Source organism: Sorghum bicolor, chromosome 1, assembly GCF_000003195.3.
Source record: "Sorghum bicolor cultivar BTx623 chromosome 1, Sorghum_bicolor_NCBIv3, whole genome shotgun sequence".
Classification (NCBI taxonomy): Eukaryota; Viridiplantae; Streptophyta; class Magnoliopsida; order Poales; family Poaceae; genus Sorghum; species Sorghum bicolor.
In genome coordinates this window covers 2,752,685-2,779,572 of record NC_012870.2, presented here as the reverse complement: position 1 = coordinate 2,779,572, position 26,888 = coordinate 2,752,685, and the positions used below count along the sequence as shown (strand labels likewise).

The window sequence follows — 26,888 nt, the reverse complement described above, 5'->3', positions numbered from 1 at the left end:
GTTTTCTGCGCGGAATGGCAGCTCAAAAATGGATTTACGCTTTCGCTGGACTGAACACTGGACGCGTCAGTGACCTACAATGACAAGGCAGCTAGTGCTTCACTTGCAAGACAAACAAACAAAAAAAAGGAACAAAAATACGGGGTGCATCTTCGTACAATAAAGTCTTGACCAAACCGACTCAAAATTTAATTATTTGGGCACGGTAAAAAAAATTACAAGCATCCAGTATATTATGTGTGAGAAAACACCTGCCGGATGAAGCTGAAAAAAATCCGACCTATGCCGGCTTCCCTCAAACTGCTGTACATACAATCAGAAAAGTCTTCCATGGCATCATCGATGAGAATCCAAGTCGAAGACTACAGCCAAGCTTCTGTCAAGATGCCGAACCAACGAAAACTGATATAATCTTGCAAGATTCATGTGCCTTTCAAGATAGCCTAACTGCCAAAAAGTTCTGAACCCAATGCATCTAAAAAAGAAAAGGGAAATATTTACATGAGAGGAAGGTATGCCCCGCCATGGCCCTTCCTTAGGATCAGCGGGCCAGCATTGTCCGGGACTTTATCCAAAACTCTATTGCAAATGTCTAGAACGTCAATGAAGCCTGTCGCCAGAGTTGCCAACTGCAGCCTCAGCCTCATGTCCCTTGTTCTACGCAGCAGGCTCCTGAATGATCTGCCAAGATGTTTCACCCACTCTGCAGGCAAGCCTCCAGGTGAAAGCCAGACAGAGAAGTGTGATTGCTCTCCCCTGGCTGCGACCTCTGCCCTGTAAAACCTTGCAAGCTCGAGAAGCATTGGTGGCTGAAGGGGCAGCACTGATACAAACTCAGCCACGAATTGCTCGATTAGATCCGGCTTTAGCATTTGATTCCAAAAGACTGGAGCCCATTCTATAGGTTGATTTATGTTGTATGCTTCAGCAACAATAAGAGCTTCCTGGAACCTAGATTGTTCCACAAAAATTCGCCGAGCATTGGTCTCCGAAAGACCAATCCACATAAGATCAGGTATTCGGATCTGAAGTGACAGAAGAGAAGCCCGGGCACAAGCACGATGTGTTCTTTGGCCAGCATCAATAGTTGAAAGAACCTCAGCCGTCTCTACAAGGTGATGCATAGCCTCAAGAAGCTCATCATTTCGCCGTTCCTTGTCATATCGAGATAACCAGCTGTTCATGTATTGCTCTGCACGCAATTCAAGGAGAGAAGCAGCCTCATGCTTCATGTCAAAGTGCTTGTATACCTGCATTAAACACAAGCATAAATAATAGAGTATAAGGAAACAGAAGGTTAACATTCGTAGTGATAATGGCTGTACTGATGATCTTTTGTGATTAATAAATGATTAAATTCTGTTTGGCAATGTGTTAAACCTACTTTTGAACCTACTGTGGGTTGTCAGATAGTAAATAGATTTGTAGTAGTAACAAGAGGTGGGGGATAGAGGAAGAGAGACCATAGAGAGAGCGTCATCATCATTCGGGTTAAACTGTTTCAGTGATGTAATAACAGCCATCCTAAATCCTCGAACCGATGCAGGTGTCCCTGTGGCTGTGTCAGTGGCAGAATACTTTTGAAGCAGCAACTCCAATTGGCCATTCTCCACAAGGATCGAAAGAATGAAGCTCAAGGAATGGAAATTGCTCACTCCAGTGATCAAGCGAGCTAAACAAGAAAAATCCCCCTCTGAAACATATGACTCCACTCTATTTGCTGCAAATGTGACCAGAACATCCACTCCATCAAGACAAGAAGATGACATGTAGAAGTGGTGTGACAATATTAGGAGTTCAACCTGCAATGACATTTCAAGACAACTTAAGAGGCGGGAAAAAATGTTGAAAAGCAAAACAAGGGATCAGAAGATACACCAACCTCGCAAGCATGCGGTACTTCATGTCCAGTCATTACCAAACGCATCAAAGCATGGCCAATTTCTGATTCCGATGGACATAGTTTTGCCCACTTTAAGAAGTCACTTGATCTCCACAATAGAGGTGCAGGACCCTCTTCCTTTTGGGAATCCAAATAGCCTCCACGGTGCGCGGCTAAAAGCCCCTGGATTGAAAGCATATCATGTAATATAGCAGTAGCACTGCAATGTCACATACCCAAAAAGTGTGCTGTTAAAACCTGAGCAATGAACATACCTTTAGAAATGAATCTGCTAGAATTCTGGCAATGCTAGATGCAGGCATGATGTGTGTCTCCACCAGAAATTTCGCTTCATCAAAAGAATCCTGGGCTTTCAGGGAAAGCAACTGTAGAAGTTCAATTGGCTGTTTCTCAAATGCTTCAGAAAATGGGAGTCCCAACAATTTAGCAGTTCGAACAACTGCTATTATTCTCCTAATAAGAGCTCGCCCACGGCCCTCACCACATTTCACAGCTAGTATCTCCATAACCTGAGATAAAACATCATTCTTATTTCTGGATCACAGTAACACTTATTTACAACATTTTAACATACTGGAGTGATGAGCAGGGACAAAATCAATATCATTTGCATCAAAGATTCAACTTGAAGCACTACCTCACACTATTGGTAATAAGGAACAAACATGTAATCAATATTCAATAACCAACCCCAGATCTAAGAATAATTGCGTCATGATCATGATCCACGAATCTCAAGCAGATAAGGCCTTGTTTGGTCAATCCCCTCCCCAAGGGGATTGGAGGGGACGAGGGGGACTTTGACTTGTAGGGGGATTTAATCCCTTCCAATTCCCACCAAACTAAACAAGGGCCTTCACAAGCTTGTTTAACCAATAAGTTCACAGAAGTAATAAATGAAGTTGCTTTGCCTGATATCAGATTGGTTAGAAACAGTAGCTACCTAACACTTCACAAATAAGTTGCTTTGCCTGATATCAGATTGATTAGAACCAGTACCTACCTAGCACTTTACAGCCAAGTACATTTTCATGATACGGCCAGAACTACTTTGATGTACTAAGCAGCTTTGATGTAACAGAATATACAAATGGACCTGAGTTGCACCAACACTTCACAAAATGTATTGGATGCAAGTTTATACACCAAAATGGATGCAAACCTAAGGTAGAAGAGAATTATTGTATCACAGAACAAAATGTATTTTTTTGTATGCTAACATCTTGACATAACATCAATAACTTTACAACTATAGACACTAGCCAATAATTAACAGGTAAGGTGATGTGAATGCTTTGGATAGAATTATTGTAAATTTGTTGTCGTGCATAAAACATTGTGACGAGATCCTAGCATAGGTTAAGCCTCGGGATCAAAGGTTCCCGACCGAGAGATCCCCCAACCGACCCTTCCAGGATCGCCCGGGGGCTATACCCATCGGGTACGCTCGCGCGCACCCTCCAGCTACACGTCGGTCAACGTGGGCTATGCCCCCCCCCCCTGCCACTGAATTTTTTTTAGTGATTCAGTAATCAGTAAATGGCCCATGCAAAATTTGACTCTGGAGACCCAAAAGTTACAGCTTGCAAGATCTACCAGCAACGCTGGTCGCGTCGTCGTCCGCTCCGCCTTCCAGAGCAGCGAAGTGTGAAGCCGCGTGCGTCAATGTTGTCGACTCGTCAACACTGCCTAGCTTTGTCTCCGGTTGCTCTGCTCCCAGATTCAAATCCCCAGTCTGCTCCATGCCCAGTGCCTGATTGGTGATTTGTGTTAGAGTATTCTAGTATCCTGTGCTAGTGTCCCTTTAATCCCTGTGTCTTTTACTGCTAATTACTCTGCTTTGCGCCATCCTATGTGGCTCATGTAAACTGGCCCCTTGGGCCTCTATATATTGTAACCCCTGTGTAAAACTCTAATCAATCTATTCAAGCCTGTTGGCTATTCTCCAATAATTTGGTTTGCTAGTCATGCACACTCAAGATTAAAAAGTTGTTCTTTGCTTCCGATTTTCCAATTTCTTGAAGCCAAATCGATTAGGCCAAATAACTTATATAGATTTCTGTACATGTTGATTTATATTAGGCAAAATGTCCCCCCCCCCCCCCCCATGTTTTGGTACGAGCTCCGCCACTGCAGCTAAGGAATTGGGCCGAGCCCAAGCACGCCCTCCGCCTCTGCTCGGGACTCGGGGGCTCACCCGAGCCTCAAGCTCCCGATCGATGGAAGCCTGGACCCAATCCTTGGCCCCCTCCCAGCCTTCGGCGCTAGCTAAGGCTCGGGCCAAAGACAGGCGCCTCGAGCCCCCAAGGCTTGAGGGCTCCTTGGCACTGCTCAATAGGCACGACACTGTCAACCACTCCTCCGACAAGGTCACGCACGGGATTGACGCAAGAAGACAAACTCCTCTGATGGCTTCAGGGGCTCGAGGGTTTCCGAGGCCACGTGCCAGCACGGTCGGTTGCCTTCGCCAAGACAAACTCCTCTGATGGCTTCAGGGGCTTGAGGGTTTCCGAGGCCGCGTGCTAGCCCAGCCGGCTGCCTTCGCCACCAAGCCTCCAGAAGGTGTACCTGGTGGAGGCCGGTCCAAGCCGACACAGCTTGAACAGAGCAGCCAGACGACGCCCAAGGCTTCTTCGGCTCCACGACAACGCCAAGGTCCACACGACGCCACTGCAAGATGCTCCTGTACTCCGGCCCATGTAGACCATAGGCTAAACTCCCCCAAACCATCATGTACCCGACCTACCTCGATATATAAGGGGAGGTCGGATCCTAGAGGGGGTAGGACGATTCCAAACAGATCATTCCTGTCCTCACCAAACAGCTCGAGCTCTGCACCGAGAGCAAAGCCACCCCGAGAGGAGTACCAAGAGCTCCCCCCCCCCCCCCCCCTTTCCATCGTCTTCCTCCTCTCCAACGAGGGGAAGACCTCACCGGCGGCAAGGCTGCCAAGGATCAGCACCGAGCGATCCCCTGCCAAACCTCTCTCTTACACTCTATTGTAAACCCCCGATTTTGGGTGCTTTTGAGTATAAGGATGATCAGCTGCTAGACGTATGGCCCCGATAGCCCAAACCAGGATAAACTGTTGCGTCCCCTCTGTGATTCTTGTGTTCTTAAGTGCACCCGGAGACACATGTTCCGACACCTGATGAACGACAAATGCTTGCAGCGGTTTCGACCCCGCGACACATTGTAAGCCACATAAACTTGAGAAAATATTTCTTTACACACGTATCATTTAATCACTTTTCTCACTTTCCAAGGATATGTTACAATAGTACAATGTTACTCCTTCCATCCTCTGGTCCAAAGACCAAGGAACGTATTTAATTCTCTCGTACTACTGCATGGATGCACGCGCGTCTAGATGGGAGAGAAAGAGAGCACGCCTTGTGTTATAGGACGAATAAAAAGTGGTTACACCTTATATATTAGGATGGATGGAGTATAACAGGTATAGTTCTATCTAGATAATTGTTGAACAACACCCCAGAAATAACCCACACCACCCTGGAAGAAGTGGCAAAAGCAGTAACTCCATTATTTTGGTGTAACTACTCATGCAAAAATGGAAATTTCCAGGTGCCCACAAGTTTCTAACAGAATCATGTCATAAAATGAATGAGATAAAATAATCAGACCTGTGATGGGCTAATGATCATATCGCAGCTATTTGCTACTTCCAGTGACTGAAGTAACGAAAGAGCCTGTGTGTCAAAGCATGACAAACTGATCTCTCCACTACTGCTGCTATTGGCAATTCTTAAAGCAACATCAACAAGGACAAGTTCCTCAGGAATATATGATGGAGACAGCTTTTGTTGGAGTTGCTTAGCAGCAGTTATTTGCCCAAATTCCAGTAAGGAGAGCACAGCCTTCTCCATATCTACAGGCCTAACATTTTGTTCCCAGCCAGATAAAGATGCTTCCATTTTTGCAAATTCCTCTTCAGAAAGTAAATTTCTAGCTTGTTCTCCAATCTTTGAACTATGAGAACTGTTATCCAGCTCATTAGTTCTACTTTCAGTATTGTCATTGCCCCCACGTCTAAGTGGTGAATTTGTTTTCACCCTTCGCTTTGCTCTCGTGTTATTTATTGTTGTTGAAGATGCTTCGCTGTTAGACTCAAAGAGTTGCGCATGTTGGCTTGATAAACTGTCCCGTGTGCCATTCCTTTCTGTAACTTTCATGTGCGGCGAGCTCATATTACTGTCTATTTTTGTGATGACATCAGCAGTCTGTTCTATAATACTGCTACTGTTTCCAACAGCTATGTTATGAGCAACAGCATAAGTGGCAAATTCACCATCAGCCTTAGATTGACTCTCTGACTCAACAGCCAGGAGCCACACCCTAGTCTCAATTTCCCGCAGAAGATGAAGAGGATAGACCCTGCAAAAGGGAAGTGCTAATTGGCAAGGAGATGATAAGATTGAGCACAATGTGAACATAAATAAGGAAAAATGAAGCTTACGGAGGGGATTTAGTCATAGTTCCGCTTAGCCATTGAAGAGAGAGCAATAGTATTTCATGAAGCTCTCGTGCTGGTATCTCTTTTCCTACTGCTTCAGCATGCTTAAGGAAAAATAATCCAGCCTGCATGTACGACGAATGAACATACAATTTAGTGATTTACAAGGATAAGGGAAAACAAATACTCCATTTCGTAATACAAGGCGTTTAGGATCTGAGGCCGTTTTTTTAACAAGCCATACTACATTCTCCAAGCATGCATCTATGAGTGTTCCTAATATGCCCTTATTTTAATGGGTTAGCTTTCAATGGAACTGAAAAGCTGCCAGCAATAAACGTGGTCTAACAAATAATGCAAGCAAGATTTTCTCCACACATGCAGCAGCTAGATGGCATTGATCATTTCATGTTTGTTTCTTTGGTAGAAAGACGAAGGCTACTCTCATCTTAATGCCTCCTTAATATATGTGCATAGAACTAGGACACCTTGCATTCAAATGGAGGGAGTACAGCACTTCTGTGCATTTTACTTATCGAAAAGAATACCTTCAAAGGAGGAAAAGAATATCTCATAAAGAGAGATTGGCAGTGACCCCACAAGGCTGCACGTTCTTGTGGGATATCCCAAAGAAACTCCTTCCATTCAGCAACCATGGCTTCTGCCTACACATGTCCCACAGCTGGATGTCAGCATAACATAAGAAGGCCATACTGAGAATGTCAAAATGTAGTGATGAATGCCAATTATGTAATGTAATCCACAATCGGGTCATAGTGATTAAAAAGATGGTTTCGGGGGTATACAGATGGTACATCACTCCGTAGCTGCACATGATTGACCTGACTCATTGTAAAATCCTTACTGTACACCAATGGCAATGTAGTATAGTGATCATGGTTGGTTGTGATTCTGTTTTTTTTCCCATTATTGTGAATGCAATACTGATGTCAAGACAAAAACAAAAATGGAATATCTATTTTTTGTTAAATAAAATAGTTTATCAAATATCAGGTGCACATACACACAAACTAATCTCATCCATCAGACTGAATCTGAACCTTCATGATGTGTAATGTGTTCACCTTAATTGAGCCTAAATCTGCATAAAGATAGACGAGGGGATTTCCTGCTCATTCAGGCCATTCAGATTGCATCCATGCGATGAGATTTGGTTTGTAAATATGTGCACCAATGTACTCTTGTTTACATGATGCTTCCCCAAGTACTTAGTGTTTCCCCTGCTGTATTTTACGCTAAAAAAATATTTAGAATTTCTATATATATCCAACAAACTTATGTTTCACAAATTGCCAGCAAGGGTGGCAACAGTGCTTCCAGTGGATGGCCATAGCATCGAGGAAGCAGAATTTGTGTGATGCGAACATTGGGCGAGCATGCAGCAGGGGAGGTCAGTGGAATGGTAATCATTGTGATGGACCTTTACGTTCAATCTGGGAATGTTATTAGAAAATTTACACATTGGACTAATTTATGGCATGAAGAGCAATTATGATGTTGCATGGGCCACTCCATCCCGAAAAAAATGCAATAGCTTTGCCCTAAATCAAACCATCTTAAGTTTGACCAAATGTATACAAAAAAGTAGTGATATTTATGATGCCAAAAAAGTATCATTAAATTAATCATGGAACATATGTTCATATATACCTATTTGGAGTCATAAATGTTGATACTATTTTCTGTAAACATAGTCAAATTTAAGATAGTTTGGCATAGACCAAAGGAAAAAGTCTACATAACCCCCCAAACTATCTAAGGTGGAATACTTCATCCTCCAAACTATAAAACCGGATATTCTACCCCCTGAACTTTCAAAACCGGTCAAATAACCCCATCGAGTGGTTTTAGAGGGTGGTTTTGACTTTTTCTTTTTTATTTATTTCCACTGAATCTTTGAAAATTCATAATAAATCACAGAAAAATCATAAAATAAAAAATCCAATTTTGTTAAACACAAGTAGTACAATTTATCTCAGGCAGCAAACATGTGCAATGGTTTGGAGATGGTACTAAGCTGCATGTCATTGACGAATGGTACTAAAGAAGCTGTGTAAATTCAAACACTAGTGATAACAATTAAATTCATATATGGCAAGACAAGATGTGTCAAAAAAGTGATCACGTGTACAAGTTGAAACTCATAATTCATTTGTATAGATATAGATGGACTATACAGAAATTAAGGGGGAAGCCACATACCTGTGATTCAGTGACATGGTCAAGAGTAGACTCCCAAGCTATGCCACTTGACTCCAGTTGTCTTGCCCAAGTTCGAGCTTGCTCCCATTGACCGTCCTTTTCTAATGATGTCAAAAGAGAAGCATCATCCATCAAATCATTCCAGTTGTAGATATCACCATCTTTACACAAAGAAGGTTCAGACAAATTAATCTTCCAATATCTTCGGCTAAAGTTAGATGACGAAGTGCCACCATCAGCAAAATCCACTTCTGAAAGAAGCTGCAGTAAACACCTCTTCTCATAAATTGATGGACAGGTTGAGAGGACAGCATCTGCAGCTTTTACAGCTGTAACGGCCACCCATTCTGCTATAACTGACACTTCTTTGGAAGAGTTTAGTTGAGTATGAGAGGCTTCATCTCTTATTCTTGCTGAAAACGATGCCAAATGTGCAGAAGCCTCGGACAGACGCATTTGAGAAAATGCCTTTCAAGGGTAACACAGAAATGCTCAAATTAGTTGAATATTACTTGCAAATTAAATCATGATGCATTGACACTCAGTTCTCCTGCATGTTCGAGAAAAAAAATTACAAACTAAATAAACTATTACTACTAACCTGGAGAGAACGGATGAAGGAAAGAAGCGAGCAGGAAGGCAAAAACATTTCAAAAGCTCTAAGTAATGGTAGAAACAGTTGTTGTTCACAAAGCACTGCTACCATGTTTGATAAAGATGCAAGCCTTTCATCAATATCAACAGACATTATGGTTTCTCCAGAGATTGGCCTTCCTCTTTCCTGATGATCATCAATATAGGTAGAATTGGAAGTTGAAGCAGAGTCTGGCCCACATGTGCTATCTAGTGAGGAACATATTGTGAGCTTTTCCTGTGAGGCTTCCAGGAACCGCCTTCGCTTTGGATTCTTCCTGTTGTAACGAAATTCAACATTTCTGCCAGAACTTGGCAATTTATTTGTGGCCTCAACAGCAGATCCAACATTCTTTGCTATTTTCGAAGAAACATCATCCACCTTGATCGAGGACATCTCCCTTAAGATGAGCAACAAACACGAAGGCAACAAAATTACACAGTAGAACAACAATGAAGCATGTGAAATTGTTAGCAGGAAAAAATCATACTATGTTCAAGTTATTACCTTGCGGCCGTAATCTCAAGCCAAACACTTAAGCATGAGAGAGGAGTTACATCTGGAAAGCATGAAGCAATCATGGCAAGCAAAGACCACTGCATTTGTTTTGCTTTAATCAGTAGTGCCTCCCCAGGGTTTTTTTGCTTTTCACAGACTCCAAGAATGCAGAAAAGTTCCATGGGATTATTGCCATCAACAGCAGATAAAGACGAATAACTGCTTCCTGAAGGTATATTACCAGATGCTTTCCTTCTAACTGACATCATATTTTTCAGAACAGTCAGTATGTGAGTCCTCAATCTTGAATCCCTGATCTCTTTGGCTGCCTGAACAGTGAACAAAAACACCAACAGCAATAAATTAGTGTGTGGTATTTGCAACTAAAGTTATGTGGTACAAAGATATAAAATTTACCACTTCAATAACAACTTCAATAGGAAATCCAGCTATCTGAGCTTCTGTTAAAAAGCCAACCTGCCAAAAGCACAATTACAATCAGTGTGGGAACTTATCTAAATAATAATTAAAAAAAAAGAAAAACATAGCAACCAAGAGAAGAAAAAAATTAATACCCAATCATTGTCATTGGCCAGTAAAGCAAGATATTTTGTACTTAGTGGGAGATGGTGTGCCCGACAGAATTCAGTAACCAAATTCCAGTGTTGACTTGCTTCATTCTGTTGCGATCTGTAAAGAGACGCATTACCAACACCAGTCAAAAGCCAAAATCCACAAGTTTTATTTTCCTCCAATGATGGCAAACTTGCTTTTTCAAGGTGCTGCAGAATAGCAATAAGAGGATGTTGTGGCTGTTCCTTCTTGGGAGCCATCGAAGTTTGAGTCTGCTCCAAAACATGCAGATGATCAGATTGGACATAATCTTCAGCTAGTGCTCGAGCTAGAGCAGGAGCTATGCCAGCTCCATGAGACTGCACATGGAGCTCTGGGGCACTTAGTGAAGATAGATCAGCATGTTTATTTTCTTGAACTGACTTGTAGTAGGAAGAGATGCGTCGTAGTGCAGCAATATCTAAACGAAGCATGTTGGCACAGAGGCCACAAAGTTCCAACAAGAATATACAAGAAGCAACTAGAGTCGAGTCCTCAAAGTTTGTAATAGCTAGTGGAGCCACCTGTTTTGGAGAAGAGAAAAATGGTAAGAAAGTGACACACACATAAAGAGCCAAAGCATCAGCCTGCCACCTTCATATAAATTTATGATGCTTCAGACATTGCGAATACTACCCAACAGGCAATATATTCGTAAATATTATGACAATATTGTATAAGGGAATAAAATGGATAAATATTAGTATCACTTTTACTCAGTTCATCACATATTTACTATTATATGAATAATCGAAATTCAAAACATTTGAAGAAACATTGCCCAATGCAACACAATTTATTTAGAGTAAGTGGAGAAATGAAAAGTGTACTACTAAATTAAAAAATGTACAAAATTTTATGAAGTTAGTATGATTATGAGTGCTATGGTTCTCCATATTGTGCCAAATTCAGAAGTGGAACTAAAACATGTCATCATTTCCAGGAAAATAACTGGGATACTGCCACCTAATAAGTCGCAAAATGGACAATATATTCTATGGACAAATTTGTATGACTATGCTTATCTGTAAAGCGGAACTCAGTATTTCAGTAATGCTTCAGATGCAATGCAGAAACTTGATGGATACTGACAGCATGGACAGTCATTGGGTATAAAATCAATTCAGGAGAATGGACATACCGATATAAGAATTGATCGTTCAGCTTGACTTAGAGGAGCAAGCATCAATTGTACATCTGCTTGAACATTAGACTGTGTGGATATCACTTGACGTGCACTAGCTGATTTCAACTGTGAAGCCCTCTTAGCAATAAGATGCCTGAAAGCAGCTAGGGCTCGACCACGGTGCAAATGGTGTTCCACTCTCACATCTTTCTCCTGAAGAGGGGAATAATGACAAATGCTAGTTTAGACAGGAAGGTCACAATACTTTTTTTTGTGTGTGTGTGGAAACAATAAGGTCACAATACAATAGCAGAACAAAAGTCAGGGAGAAGTCAAGGGCATGAGCTTGTAGGATTTATTAGCTTCATGAAGAGGTTAGGTGACAGGAGTTTAAGATTAGGGAGATTGGTGTTTCTCACCCTACTTTGAAGGTCAATTATGATATTACCCTCATCTTTTCAACTTTGCGATTTTACCCTTGTTTTTTAAATCCTGAATCTGAAGCCATCATTCGCCCTGACTCTAGACTATGTTAACCGAAGGACGAATAAATGAATTAAATAAAAAGAATAAGTGCAAAAAAAAAGCCAATACTACCCTGACCTCACCCTCCCGGCTTTCGCCGATGGTTGATTAACCATGTACAACTTGTTGAACTTTGCTTAGATTTGAAATATTTGCAATTTTATTATGTAAAAATTCTTTCAAATTTTTTTCTAAATATTTGATGCCAAAATAGAGGTTAAATTCACAGAGTACTCAAAAACCTAGGGGCAAGTTCACATGGGAAAAGTAGTCTTTTGTAGCTGAACTGACACCGTTAACTCCTCTAAACAAAGCAGGTTAAACTCTGCCTTCGTTTTGAGAAGTGGCAGGGGCAAAATTGTAATGTTAAATAAATGAGTGCAAAATCACAATTAGAATTCAAAATGGGGGTAAGAACACGAGAGCCCCTTAAGCTTATGCTCATGCACTGTAGGCAGGCTTATGAATTTATGACATATGTACAAGGCATCTAGAAGCCAAGACATTTGGACGAGCTTCATGGCCTTAACTCTAATACAGTTTTGCATTATCCATTGTTGTCCTAGTACACATATTAGCATATATCCAAGATGATCTAGAGCTAAGTATTCGACTTTTAACAGAGAACAGTACAGCATGTAAAGAAGCTGACGTAAGATACAAAAACAAAGAAAAAAAAGTTTCCAAGATGAGCAAGATTAATGTACCTCAAGGGAAGAATACAATTCTTCTTCAACACTTTTTTGGATCGATGCTTCTAAGGACAGTGCATTGGCTTCAGTATATCCAGTGGAATTGTATATATAATCGGTGACATTGTGAGTGAATAACTCTTCAGATGATGGGACATCCGATAGAAGTTGCATTCCAAAAGGGCCCTGACAATAGATTATGGTGAAGAAGAAAAGTGTGAAGGATTATCCCTGCTACAAATACAACTGGACAATAAACATGTGCACATATACAAATTAAGAAAAAACTAGAAGTGAAGTAATTCTCCTGCACATTCAAGGAAAAAGAAAGAAAAAGAAGTGAAGTTAGCCTGGAAATTCAAACACTAATATGGTTTCCTTCATAGTTAGCCAATAATTTTTACAACTGAATTACATTAAGAGTTTAGGACCTCTAATAGGCCAATAGAATGCATTTGATTGCACATAATGGAAGGGGGATATATTGTGTTGTCAGGCTTGTCCCAACTATCCTTCAAAACATGGTTACATAGCCACCGTGACAACATTTACAACAAATTACATAACCAAATAACCACATCACACCACATGTCAGAATTAGTGAACAATTAGGTTATACATTTAAGAGTTAGCTGGAGTATCCTCTTTTTGCCTAAACAACCTTCACAATTAAAATCCATAATTTCAACATTTGAAGAGGAAAAATTTGCATGAACTTGTGCAGAGCTCTAGATATACTACATGAAGCAAGAGTATTTTCTAATGACTCAAGAACTCTCATGGTTTGAGGGTTTCAGCTAGAGTTGCTTTATGGGACATTCAGGAGAGCTGTGTATCATTATATTAAGAGAAAATGGGGTAAGAACCCAGTGCTGCAACCTGCTCTTATCTCCTCGGTGCTAGGTGAGGTAAAAAGGTTGCTTTGTACGGGATTATTTACCTTTTTTCTCTCTACTAAAGATATGCAGCTCTCCTGTGTGTTCAAGAAAAAAAAATGTATTTTACCATTTAGGCATTTACCAACACTTTCTTACTATACAGCTTAGAATATGTCTCAATATGGTTGATTTTTGTCAAATGTCATAAGGAAATCAGGAATAAAATCATTTCCGTTCTTGGAGGACTTTGGTGAGGACTTTGGACGATCCCATATAAAGCAAAATCAAGATTGGAGAAGAAAAAACATGGTGTGTTTTTATCTATATTCCACCAAGGTACTTTGGAATATGCTAATAGGCCATTGCCCAGAAGAAAATTAGGAAGCTTAACCACGTGGGAGAAGAACCAATGATTTTTGTAAAAAAATCTTATATGCACCTGTATTCATGTAACTATTCCTATCCATTAGCCCACGTGTTTCTCCACATCAATCCAAAAATTATCAGCTCAACTCGGCAACTCATCAGCCCAAGAGGCTAACAGACCAAAGTCGTACATTCCACTGTTCCAGTCCTCCAGAGTTATCCATTACCCATTCCTCAACTTAACCTAATACACCACATGAGACACTGCGACAACAGCAAATGGTGGCAGGCGGCAGGTAGCAGGCGGCAGGTGGCAGGCGGTTCAGCGTCGGAAGCTCAAACACTTGTGCCTGCGCGCGGGCTGACGTGATATGGCACTGGCCGCTGTCGAGGAGCAGGAAGGCCAGACAATGAGGTGGTGTCATGGTGACTGGTGAGCAGTGGAACTGCATCAGTTAGTCATTTTGCAAGTCTAGGATAAGGGAAAGCAGGCAATGCCGATGGCCGCACAGGCAAGGCAAGGTATGCACATTGCACTCCATGTGTTTGAAGAAAATCCCAAACTCAAGCCTTTTTTATGTTATTGTAATTTCCTTTCTTATTTTGTAATCTTTCAAGTCCTAACCACTAGTAGAGACATTTCTATTATGCAAGTTGTCAACGTATTGTACTTTGGTTACTACTATGGATTTATGGTCATTGCCGCACTTTTGGTTATTCTTATGGTCTTGTTTTTTTCTCGAACACAAAGAAGAGCTGTGTATCATTGTATTAATAGAAGGAAAAGAGAGTCATACATAGACCCGACCCCCCCCCCCCCCTACAAAGAAACTGGATCACTGGTTAAGAAAGACAAAAAGACAACCCTACAGCAGTTCATTCTCATGGTCTTGTGATCCTATATACATTGCATTTGCACTGCACAAATTTTTTACAATGAATACCAAGGTGCAAATTCCTAGCTACACCACTAATCAAGGGCATAGCCCATCTCTTCTGCCACTGGCTTGGGTGTAGGCCTCCTGGCTGCCACTCCCAACCGTACCCTCAGCCCTAGGGAGCCAGACATCCTCAAGCAGCCACCCCCTCCCTCTCTCCTAATTCTCCCCCAAATCCACATGGTAATCTAGAAGCATAACGATCTGGCTTTGTGTTAAGAAAGGGAAGTACCGAATCCTTTATGGAGGTACTCACACAACCTGCGAGCACCGAGTTTAGACCAGGAGGGCAGCCTGTGACCTCAGGGCTCTACCAACTAAGCTATAGCTCAGTTCTCAGAAATAATTAGGAACAGCAAGAAAGTTTTTTTGTACCAAGTAAGTTGGTGTAGGCCTGAAGAAAATTAGGAGTCTGTCCCTAAAGAAGTCTTGTGACTACTTATAGACTGTTACTCTGTTATAACTTCACTACTTAGTACTTATATTTCTAAAAAGTGTAGCTACAGATTCGCTTACACACATAATAATTCAGCATCCCAAAGTCTAGATTTATGCATTGAAAACCCAAATTTAACTGATGCACATTAAGCAGAACAATATTTGGGCTGACGGATATAGAACAAAACACATCAGTACCCAATTATACTCTGTTAAATGAAATGTGCCTTCCAAAGAAAAGAAAAACCTGTTCAAATAATTGAATTAATCTTCGAATAGACTTTGGGACCCAACATGGAAGCATTTGCAACAACGAAGTGTCTCCTCCAGCAGAGGAAAAAATACTGTAGCGCCATCTCAAGTACTCTGAAATTGATCTTTTTCCAAACACTGAAAAAAAACACATTTCTTTTCTTAGCATAAGGAAATTTCAACAATCTGAATATAGTGTATGAGGTTTTTGGTTGATTACCATTACCAGCAGAGTAGTTTAAACACCCATATTCATCTTGGCCAAAACAAGAAGAAAAAAGGGTTTTCCATAGCGTTGGAAATTGCTGAAGACAAGGAGCCAGGTTCTCCAATGTGCACTGGGAAGACGAACCACTTCTGTTCACACTTCCAGTACATATGGATTTCTGAATTGGTGCTGAAGCATACATCAAGGTAGCTAGTGCAGACATTTCACCAACTCGTTCAGCCATATCATCTACTGTATACAACATTTCATCTATCTCAACAGCAGTAAGACTACTATTACTGACCATTTTCTTTGACAAATTCCAACGGGCATTAGAGAATGATGCCTCATACTCGTAACCTTTGATCCTGGAGAAGAGTAACCATTGTGCCCACTTGCAATCACCCTGAAAATATCCGCAACATAACAACCAAATCAAACAAAATTACATGTATAGTACTAAACAGGAACATGTTGAACAAATCGATCTCTGGTGGTTACAGTAAACTTAAGCTTCTTATACTTTTCCAAAGGATATTTTAAAACAGAGTGTTTACATGTAGATTGAAGGGGCTACAACAGTCATAACTTGGTCCTCATAACATATAAACTCCAACCATGTTATAGCAAATTTATAGTCCATGTTCTTTTTTTCTTTTTTGAACATGCAGAAGAGTCGCACGCCATCATTAATAAGAAAAGGTTTGATAGAATACACATTCACACCACACAAAAAAAAGATGACCACGACTACTCAAGGCTATAGAACACACCTAACTAACTACCTAGTGCCTAATCTTTTTATTATTATTAAAAAATAAAAAATCTAGTTTGCCTGGCAACCAGCTGGTTACTGTCAGCTCTGCACTGCTAGAGGTCAGAGAGCTGAATACAAACAACAATGTTGGATAGCAAGTATTATAAACTAGAATTGCACCAGAACTTACTGCAGTTTCTTTGAGCAAACGGATACAATCCTTTTCAGGAGCCAAATTACAGATGTCTAGATAGAGGTCCAGTAGATATGGCAAGTTATATTGCACACAGAAACGTATAATTAACTTTTGCAGTGCACCTTCACGACCCTGTTGATGGGCATCAACTGGCATCTCTGAAGCAAAAGATGTCGTAGAACATTCATCCTTTGAACCAACCTTTATAAGTATGCCAGCACGAGCAAGCAAAGGTATAATTTCAGTAGTACTTTGCCAGTACTCTTTCATAAAGATGTGTTTCTTTGCCAATTCCTGCTGCATTACCATTCGAATATATAACGTCGATTCCTGATTGCACAAAGATCTAAATACTTTAACATGTGGTATCTCCATACAGACTGGTTCAAGCTCTTCTGAGTCACATATGTACATGCTGTAATCAGGGAGTGTTAAATCAGAAAGAGTGTTGGCAGCGGCTTGTAAACTGTCCACATTTACTCTAATAATCCCTTCTGAAAGTATGCTATTGGGAATCATGTCTAGGAGTTTGCAGACATTCCCCGCATCATTATGAGCAACAAAATATTCAAACTGAGATTCCCATGGGATATGACCATGTATATGATAAGGCTGGTCCAGCAATATCTACAGAACATATAATAAGAATCATGAATCCAGAATTTGGCGTGCTATAACCATAACAAAAGCATCATAAAAAATAAATCACACCCCAAGGCACATTCCCATGGAAAAATAACGAAACCAAGAGAAAAATTCTGGTATTTGTAACAGTAGATCGTATGTGGTATCAAATGCCCCTGCAATGGGTCAAAATATGCAGAAATCAATTGGTAACAAGAACTCTTAATTTTTCTCACTTTTTATGGAAGTTTGTACAGCTCATGCAACAATATTTTTTCCACGAATTTCTTACATGAGCTACAACACATGGTTCTTATCAGAAACAAGGTGCAAGTACCCTATCAGTATGTTAAAACGACAATCATGACTTACACGGTCCACAGTTCTCTGATCCCACCCATCCGACCATACAGCAGCACAGGCCCAATAACCATCAGAAATGTTGCTACCAGAGAACTCCTTAGTGTAATCATTAATGTTCACCCAAGAACCAAGCACTGCTCCATCAACATCACCACATTCAATAATGGGGTGGTTGCGAATATGTAGAGCCAATACAGGTTTATCTTCTCCTGGCAGTGTAACAATTTTTGCAGCATCACGAATGACATTTTCCCTGCAAAAATATGTGTCCCAGAAGCTGCTGCTCGGGTAGAGCCGCTTTTCCACAGAGGGAAAAAAAATGTTGATCAGCATTAAGCTAAATTGAAGTGTTAGAATTTGTAAATAAATGAGCTAAAGCATGTGTACAATCAACCTCAATTAGTATTATAGTTTCTAGCATCTTCCACTCATTTGGTCTTATGTACCCACGCTTCTTCATCTCGTCAGCAATTTGTAGCCTTAGTGACCTCCTGACAGTACCTTGCATAAGTTGTCTTAGGTCTGACTCTACATCATCTCCTAGCCTTTCTAGTGTTGCTACAGCCAATCCAGTTTCACCCTGCAAAGTACAATTGTCAGAAACAACAGGAACACAAATACTTTACTAGACTAAGTGTACTAAATTACCTTCATCAACATATCATACACAATGGATCTTCCAATTTCATGAACTTCAGAGAAAGCATCTTCTGAATCATCATTGGAGACAAATTCCCTCTGGCGCAAAAGCTGCAACTGAAGAACTGCCAAAGGTAGGCGACCGGACTGCAGTGCTTCTCTGACTACAGTTTTCAAGTCAAAGTTATTCATTTCCCATCTGTTAATCATCTCCTTGATATTTCCTTGAATAATTTGTCTTCCAACTTGAGTAGTCCCTTTATTCGTATCAATGTCACTAAGAGATGACTCAACTGGTGTTAGAGCTAACATGCTGTTGCTATCAGGAACCAACACAGGAGCTGACTCTTGCCTGTCATAAGCATCTAAACCACCTGATGGCCCTGATGAAACACCATCCAATACAACAACTGGAAGCAAAGAATCATTCTGAAATACTTCTGTTTTCTTATCATCTCCCTGCTGCAGTATAAGCACAGTATTAAGCAATGAAGACAACTATAAACCAATAAGCAACAGTTTCGTCACTTTACCGTCCGAACAGAATTCTGATTCTTTGCAGAGATTCGGCTCTGGATACTTCTTATTACCATCAAAAGGAGAGCCATTTCATGAAGCTTCACTGAATTATTATCTGGCATGACAGAGGCACAAAGAGAATAAACCTCACATATAACAAAGAAAATAGTACAATAAAACGGAATTACCTGAAAATAGAACAATAAAAAACGGAAATTACCTGTGTTTTGCTTTTGTAGCCCATAACATTTTATCATTCTTGTTGCAAAGCGGACAGCTAAAACCATTAACCTGTTTTCACACTGTAAGCTTACAAATTACATGAAGCTAAAAGTGTGACACATAGCAGACTACATTAACACAAGGAAACTAGGACAAAGAACACAAATCATGCCTCTTATAGCATGTATTCCTAAGGGGGTGTTTGGTTTGAGGAATGGGATAGTACATTGGTTTGTGGAATGGAATGAGTTGGCCCATCAGCTCATTTCCCCACAAGCTAGAGGAAGGGGAATGGAGTCATTCCACCAAATTTGAGGGACGGATGTATCGATGTACTGCACTGCAGCTTTTTGAGGATATAAGGCATTATGTTGTTGGATCTGTTGCACCCTATTAGCACAGGTTTTTGTTTTGCAGGCTAAATCAACAAATGGCATCCTAAAAAGCATTGCGAACTGGCAGTAGTTGTCAAAACAAGCTTATGTTACACTTATATTGCTAGTAGAAGTACGAAGTATAACATCATTGTGAACCCATTCTGTACAAATGATATTTCGAAATATCATAGTAGAAGTATGAAGTATAACATCATTGTGAACCCATTCTGTACAAATGATATTTCGAAATATCATAAATAGTAATGGCTTATATTTGAAGTATTAGTAGTATCTGTAAAGTTCCATGACCCATACAGAGTGGCTTAAATGGTGTAGCCCCATCATAGGTTCAACACAAGCAACCCCCCCCCCCCCCCCCCGGGCCAACCCATACACACACACACAAGAAGGTTGCAACAGTTGTACAGGTGTTCTGCACATACACATGCATTCAGCTTCCATTAGGCATTCCTCCATGACTCAGCCTGCTACCAACTTTCTACAATGCACCACTATTTTCAGACCTCACAGATTAAGCGCTGGTTAGAGAGAAGTAAAGTTTTATCTTCATTAGTTCATTCGTGATGAAAACAAAAATACATGCAAGCAAGTTCTGTTGCTGAATTTTTGCTACGCATTTCTCTAATCTGTTGTAAAGTGCCCATAATTGTACCAAGTGTGGACTTCATGATACTCCTTTTCCTTGCTGAAATAGCATGTGACAATTATGAAAAAACGAATTCAACAATTTTATATATCTTTGGAAGTGGATAAAATTAATATAGCTGTAGTGAACGATTGATGTTGTTTAAGTTGTGAAAGAATATCAAATAATAATCTTATAACAGTAATCCACATTATGATCCTTCTGACCCAGGCTAACCTACCGCGTTATTACTATTTAACAGATAAATGCAGAAATGGACGACATGTTTCCACGAGCCAATTGTATTTCAAAAGACAAACCTAACTTATTAATATAGCCTATTACCATGACAAGACAAAGATCTTATCAGGGAACAAAACATACTTGGATGACACCGCAGCTTCACTATCACTTCCAGTCCTACTAGATAACCGATGAATAGATGCCAATAGCAGTTGCAAGACACCTTCTTCCGCAAGATTGACCTCCGCGAGCAAATTCAGTGACCTAGCAAGCCAATAGTGTTAGGTATCCATGCACACAGAAGATAGTATTAATGCAAATTTAAATAATACTTGGTTACTTAAAATAGAAAAATGTAGTTAAATGCATGAGCAGACCCTGAACTTGTCAAGGGGTGCCACTTAGGTCCACTAACTTTAAAAATACATTTCTAGGTCCCTCCCTAAACTTGTTAAGTGGCTTACCGCAGGAGTCAATATGGTCCAGAAATGAACCTGTTTTGCACCATTTTACAAGTTCAGGGATGTGTGGTGCACCACTTAATAAGTTCAGGGACCCAAAAATATGTTTTCAAAGTTCGTGGACCTAAGTGGCATCCCTTGACAAATTCAGGGGCTGCTCGTGCATTTAACTCTTTAGTAATCACCAAATAGATGGCACGTGGCAGTATAAACTATAGAGGACAAACCTCTAATGATCAGAAATTAAAAGTAAGATAAAAAATTAACTCTGTTTCTGGAATACCACAAGCTTATCAATAGATAAGCAGATTGAAAAGGTTCATCATGTACAAATTCATTTGACCATGGAAATAATTTGCACAATATAAAATATACTCCAAAAATCCAATATTCGGACTCCAACATGTAGTTATAGTTCAACACACTTATCAAGACGCACCAAAAGAATAAACTGTGGAAATAGTCCAAAAACAGATAAGAAATAGGACCTGGGGGTGGTGCATATATAATGTTAAAAGCAAATCATGAACAAATGAAAAAGAAAGTGCCAGGGAAAAAAGAAAATACAGGGTCTTACTGCTCTAGATCACCAATCATTGAGTAATGAAGGGCCAATTGCAGCCAGCGTAACCTAGAGAATTTCAAATCCCATCCTGCCAATGCAATAAACCAAGTTAGGGCACATGATGTTCTAAGAACTATGTTTGTCACAGATTTATTAGTGTCATTGTATCATCCACTTAAATTAGATCCTGGAACCTGCATAACCACATCACCGACAAATAGTACTCCCTCAGTCCAAATTGCAAGTTGTTCCCCGGCCCCTCCAGTTCCGTCAAAAAAATTGCAAGTTGTTTTGGCTTTTCTAGGTACATAGCTTTTGCTATGCACATAGATATATGCTATGTCTAGGTACATAGAAAAGCCAAAACAACTTACAATTTGGAATGGAGACGGAGGGAGTAGTAGTAAAGACATTGGGAAGAACATCCTTGCCTGTTGGATATTTCTCCAGAACAATAAAAAGCATAGGATCTTTTAAAACAAATATTCATTAGTGGTCGGGATCTACCATCTGAAACACTAAATGATTCAAGCAAATGCTGAATAGCGGTCACCAAGTATGACTAGTATCATCCAGATGCAAAATCTTACAATGTATGCATGTCAAAATTAATACCTTCACAGATATTCACTGCATTCAAGTAAATACTATCTGGGTGTCCTGGTAGCTAAGCCCATAGAGGGTTTTGTTTAGTTTTGCATTTTCTCCCTGGAGGATCACACCAAGAGTTTGGCGTTGTATCATGTACATTTTGTTTTCCCTTCATACCTTATTAATATTGACGATGGGCAGCTCTTATTCTAATTTGGAAGAAAAAATGCTAAAATTATCATCGCAATATGCCACTGAATAACTCCATAGCTATGGTTATATTGTGGATTCAAGAGTTATTCAGTAGCATATAGTACATTTATCTAATCTAATAACTAAACCAAGCCCACAAAATGTGAAATCCACGAGAGATACTTTCGAGGGAAATTGAGTATCATGGCATGGTTCCTTCATAAATTATGTTAATTAGATACAATCAAATTAGAAATAACCTTATGAAGAAGTCCATTAGTAAAAATGTCCAATGAAGTGAAGACAGGACCACAGGATACGAAAGGCAACTAAAATACTACAATGGGACCCATCCATGTAACAAGATGCCACACAAATACGAAAACAAAAGATATAGGCAACTGAAAGAGAACATACCATTCTCCCAACAGAGCCTGTCTGCTAGTGCAGGCCCTTCATACAACAACGCTCTATCCAGAACTTCTATTTGCCAGGTTTTCCAGCTTGTTTCAGATCTGTCAACAGATAATAAGTTCAGAGCATTGCATGTACTACCAGTAGCAGGACCCGGTTGCCAAAATTTGATGGTGTCACCATGAGATGAAAAGGACGATACAGAAACCGGAGGAAGGACCACAGAAAGACCATACTGGGTAATTAAATACAGATACCCCTGGCAGGAGCAAACAAAAGAATCTCCAACAAAAGCAGAATCCTTCTGAAATGGAAGCATTTTGTCCATAAAATCAACATCAATATCTCCTTTGCCAAGAAAAGATGAATACATAAGCAACTCGGAATGAAAAATTTTGACATGCTCATTTCCATCTGCAATAGAACCTTTAAAAATCCTAGTTAGTCCAAGTGGAGACAGGCTAATTACATCCTGCTGTGATCTGCATGGAGGAAGAATTACCCTCCTTAAGAAACTAGAGGTATTTGTGCGAGGATAAGCTACCCCAACTTTCATCTGCCCTGTAGTGACAAAGCCACTTGGCCAGCTGTCCACTTCATTTTCATTGCATCTATACTTTCTTCTTTTTCTAGGCCTGACAGTAACATCAGTTTTCCCAGAGAACTCAGGAACCAATTTGGCTAGATTAAGTGACCCTCGTATGGACTGATTAGTACAAAATGATAGACTTCCTATCTCATGACCAGCAGCTTCCCAGGTGGAAAAACAATCAGCAAAATGATTCACAACAGGCAGATCAAAGTTTTCATGCACATTAGCTCTGAAGTTTAAGATGTCATCCGCATAGAACACATACACTACTCCAACCTCATCTACAACAGCAAGAAGATAAGAATGTGATGCCAAAACTAACCGCTTAAACATTCTGCCAACAAAGTTCTCAACAGGGATATTTCCCCCATCCAAATTTGTCGCAATGGGCATAGAGCTCCTCAGAGGCATATCCAGGTCTGTTCTGCACTGTTGAAGAACACTGAATGATGTCGCAAGACCACCAGTTTTCACGTTCCAAATGGCAACAAAACCTGCTGTATTAAGGCAGGCAAGAAACACATCTGATAACTGAAAATCAACCCATTTTGAACTTGGCCTAATACCATCACATGCATCCTGAAGGTCTGCTACAAAGTTCCACTGTATACCCCAGTGGTTTAGCTCCAGAACAGCAACCAAAATACACTCCGCGTTGGATGGATGGGCCTCACAACTTACTGATTCGTTAGGAGTCAAAACTAAGCCGATCAAATAACCTGAAGAGCTAGACAGAACTTTTAGACACTCCCACTGACAACTGCATGATGCTTCAGCCACAGGTAAAGAACTAAGGAAAGTTCGTGGTGATTCACTGTCAGTTTCCGTCATAGTCTTCAGAGAACATTTTCTATACCAAAACTTCATGAAAGACAGAGTAATGTCATATATGCTAAAGGATACCACTTCTGCTGAATTAGGTAATAAAGATTTCACTGGAAATCTTGCTTGGTATTTTCCATTAGAAACAGACGAATTGATTGTAGTCAGGAAAGAACAAAACCAGTTTTTTGGACCTGACTCACCATCCTCCAACACTGCACATTCAGTAGGGTGCCACTCTTTCCACTCCCCATGCAACTCTTTAGCATCAGACGTGGAATTAACTGCTAGTGTGCTTTGGCGAGAACGGCAGAATGCATGGACTGTGATAGAAGCATCACTAGATACCACAAGAATTTCATTAAAACTTGAGTCATCAAAAGCATCAGAACAGTATCCCCATGCCAAAGATTTCACTCTTGGAATAGTAGAAAGTGTTTTGAAGGCTGCCTGAGTACAGGTATCCGAGAGAGCTCTATGTGACTCAACTTGTGATGGGTTGACCTCAGCAGTTGCCAGGACAAGATCCCCTGGATTGTAAAACCATGGTAGAAAATAAGAACAAAATTACCAGTACACCAATGACAAAGGCTCCAACATGATCAATGGAGAACAATGGATAGCGATAAAGCCTTACCATGCTCTGACAGCAGTCCAAAAAGACGCCTCGTTGGAGATATAAAAGCCTCTCGAAATTTTGATAGTTTGAGATGGGGTTGTGACACCGTCCATCTGCATAACTGTAGTACGGCAGGTCCATCATCTATCTGACGAGATGTGGACATCGTTCGTATGCTCATCAACTGCTGATGATGGTAAAATGTAACATTGCTTGAAAAGAAACCAGAAAAATAAAAGGAATTAGACAACAGCTGAACAGAACATGGAGAGGTCATATAGAAAAGGAATGTGGCTCATTATTAAATACATAGAAACCAAAGTCCAAACAAATGCTTTAAAATGATGGACACACAAAGAAGCTCAATAAGGTAAGCTTGTTCTCTTATTTAAAAAAATCTTGGAAAAACTACAAATTATGAACTAAGTAGGCATTTAAATAGAAAACACAAATGATGACTGCTAATAATAATGCAATAAAATATGACAAAATGCAGTACATGATTAGCTTGACGACAACAGACATAGCCAAAAGGGAGCATTAAAGAATACCAACAATCCAACATTTGTACTCACAGTAACAGGACAGTGTTCCAACTCATACCTATTTTCAAGCGAAAGCCTAATGGGATGTGAAGATCGTTTAGCCTATGAGCATGCTGAGCAGGAGGCTGCCAACCAAAACACTGGCACACAAGTTAGTATACAGCTACAAAACAAAGTCTATGTATGATACCCAGCCAAAACTACTTAGTGAACCTAGAAATTACTTAATCGAACTAACAGGTACGCAATGGGCAGATGAAAGGGTCTGCCATCAATAACAGTTACCTAATTGAGACCCACAATTAGACAGATGAACTCCTCGTTTGAAACCCAGTTCAGCAAAAATTTGGACCTAAAAAGGAGCAAGCGCGCTGCGAACACATGCATGCTACTCGAGATAAGCTTAATCCCATCTCGAACTATCCAAACTCCACAGGAACCAACCAAATTTCCAAACCCCGCGCACGCGCACGATTAGCGAAGAAACGGGCGTGCCCATCAAATGAGCGCAGACCCAGCGGCGAATCGCAAAGCTTCAGGAATCAGGACTCGGATCCAGCACCGACCAAAACCCCCCGAAACGAATTAAGTCCCACACTGCAACGAGCTGGCGCGCAGCAGCCCATGGGATCGCGATGCGCCACGGGGGAAGAGGGGAGAGGGCGGCGACGGGGGGAAGAAGGGGAGTGCGGCCAGTGCTCACCGTGAAGCCGGACCGGGAGTGGGCGACCGCGGAGGTGACCAATCACTCGGTCTGTCCGCCGTCCGCGTCTGTGTCTCCGTGCGGCAGTTGTCCTCTCGCCTCCGCTTCTTCTGTTCTTCTCGTTTCTCTGGTGGCTTCGGTGTGGGAACCCCATGCCAGTGTGGGCACGTGCCATCACGTGAGGTGACTGGAATTTTACCTTGGGCTGAAGATCTGGACCTTTTTTTTTTGAGAAAATGGAGATCTGGACTTGGACGGCCACGGCCTTTAGGCCCAGCGAAATGGAAATGGAGCTTAATGCTCCAGATTAATACTTTGGATCAAACGGACCATAGGTCCTATTTAGATCACTTTGGATTTTTATAACCTATAAGTCATGAATTAAGGATCGTAATAACTAGATTATAGATTGTAATATTTGTCTTTGTCTATAACTCTATCCTTATAGTTAATCGGTGATTCCATTACTTAACCATGCTAAATTATTTTCACACTAAGTACATGATACATTTTGGCACTCGAACATGAAGACAATAACTCCTGGCACCTGCTTCCTAGAGCAGCTAGCTCATGTAAATGTGATACACGATTACATTCACTGGGAGCGCACTGCACTTTTTGGGTAGACATGAAGTTGTCCGCTAATTAACAGCTCCTTCAGTTTGTGCGAAGACTATATATATATCGAGAGTCTGAAAATTATCAGAGTCTGAAAATTATCTCCTTGCAAAGCCCAGAGCAGTTGTTGTGCGTCTCTCTCTCCAGCGCGATATTGGTTGATACATCTGCGCTGCATTGTTAACACCTTCTAGGCACGCCACCAACTCCATTCGGACTGCAAGAGAAGTTCAGCCTTCATGTGCCTGACTAGATAACCTCTCATGTGCCATCTCTAATCACGTATCCCCATCTTTCTTGGAACGCCCCATCAGCCATCACCTATTCACCTTGAGGGTTCCATGATGAGGACACTACCACTTGAACTCTCGATTAAACGTTAGAGGTAGATATTGTAAACTCATGAATTGGAA

The 26,888-nt window shown here is 40.7% G+C and overlaps 1 protein-coding gene across 5 annotated transcripts; it reads right to left on the bottom strand.

Moving 5' to 3' along the window:
* LOC8057057 lies at positions 130-26,014 on the bottom strand. Of its 5 annotated transcripts, none has more exons than XM_021450924.1 (28): positions 25,858-26,010; positions 25,213-25,294; positions 24,628-24,821; positions 22,580-24,520; positions 21,392-21,467; positions 20,495-20,617; positions 19,086-19,156; positions 18,880-18,980; positions 18,356-18,808; positions 18,102-18,287; positions 17,717-18,004; positions 16,715-17,347; positions 15,780-16,173; positions 15,555-15,697; positions 12,703-12,873; positions 11,486-11,683; positions 10,308-10,868; positions 10,150-10,209; positions 9,742-10,061; positions 9,202-9,634; positions 8,601-9,068; positions 6,926-7,042; positions 6,381-6,502; positions 5,548-6,298; positions 2,158-2,412; positions 1,883-2,065; positions 1,464-1,802; positions 130-1,250 (listed from the first exon to the last, which is right to left on the bottom strand). In XM_021450924.1, the coding sequence occupies exons 3-28, from the start codon at positions 24,788-24,790 to the stop codon at positions 498-500; spliced, it is 9,303 nt and encodes a 3,100-aa protein (XP_021306599.1). In that variant the 5' UTR covers positions 24,791-24,821; positions 25,213-25,294; positions 25,858-26,010; the 3' UTR covers positions 130-497. The 5 variants fall into 5 exon arrangements, with proteins under 5 accessions (XP_021306599.1, XP_021306602.1, XP_021306601.1 ...); XM_021450927.1 differs by having other exon boundaries at positions 15,786-16,173; XM_021450926.1 differs by having other exon boundaries at positions 18,356-18,805.

Excerpts from the sequence above, each read along its gene's own strand:
- LOC8057057 (XM_002463595.2), bottom strand. The coding sequence starts at position 24,790 with ATGAGCATACGAACGATGTCCACATCTCGTCAGATAGATGATGGACCT. Across the intron at positions 12,874-15,554 it reads TAATTCAATTATTTGAACAG|GGCCCTTTTGGAATGCAACT; the intron begins GTTTTTCTTTTC and ends ATCTATTGTCAG. Across the intron at positions 1,251-1,463 it reads ATGATGACGCTCTCTCTATG|GTATACAAGCACTTTGACAT; the intron begins GTCTCTCTTCCT and ends TGTTTAATGCAG.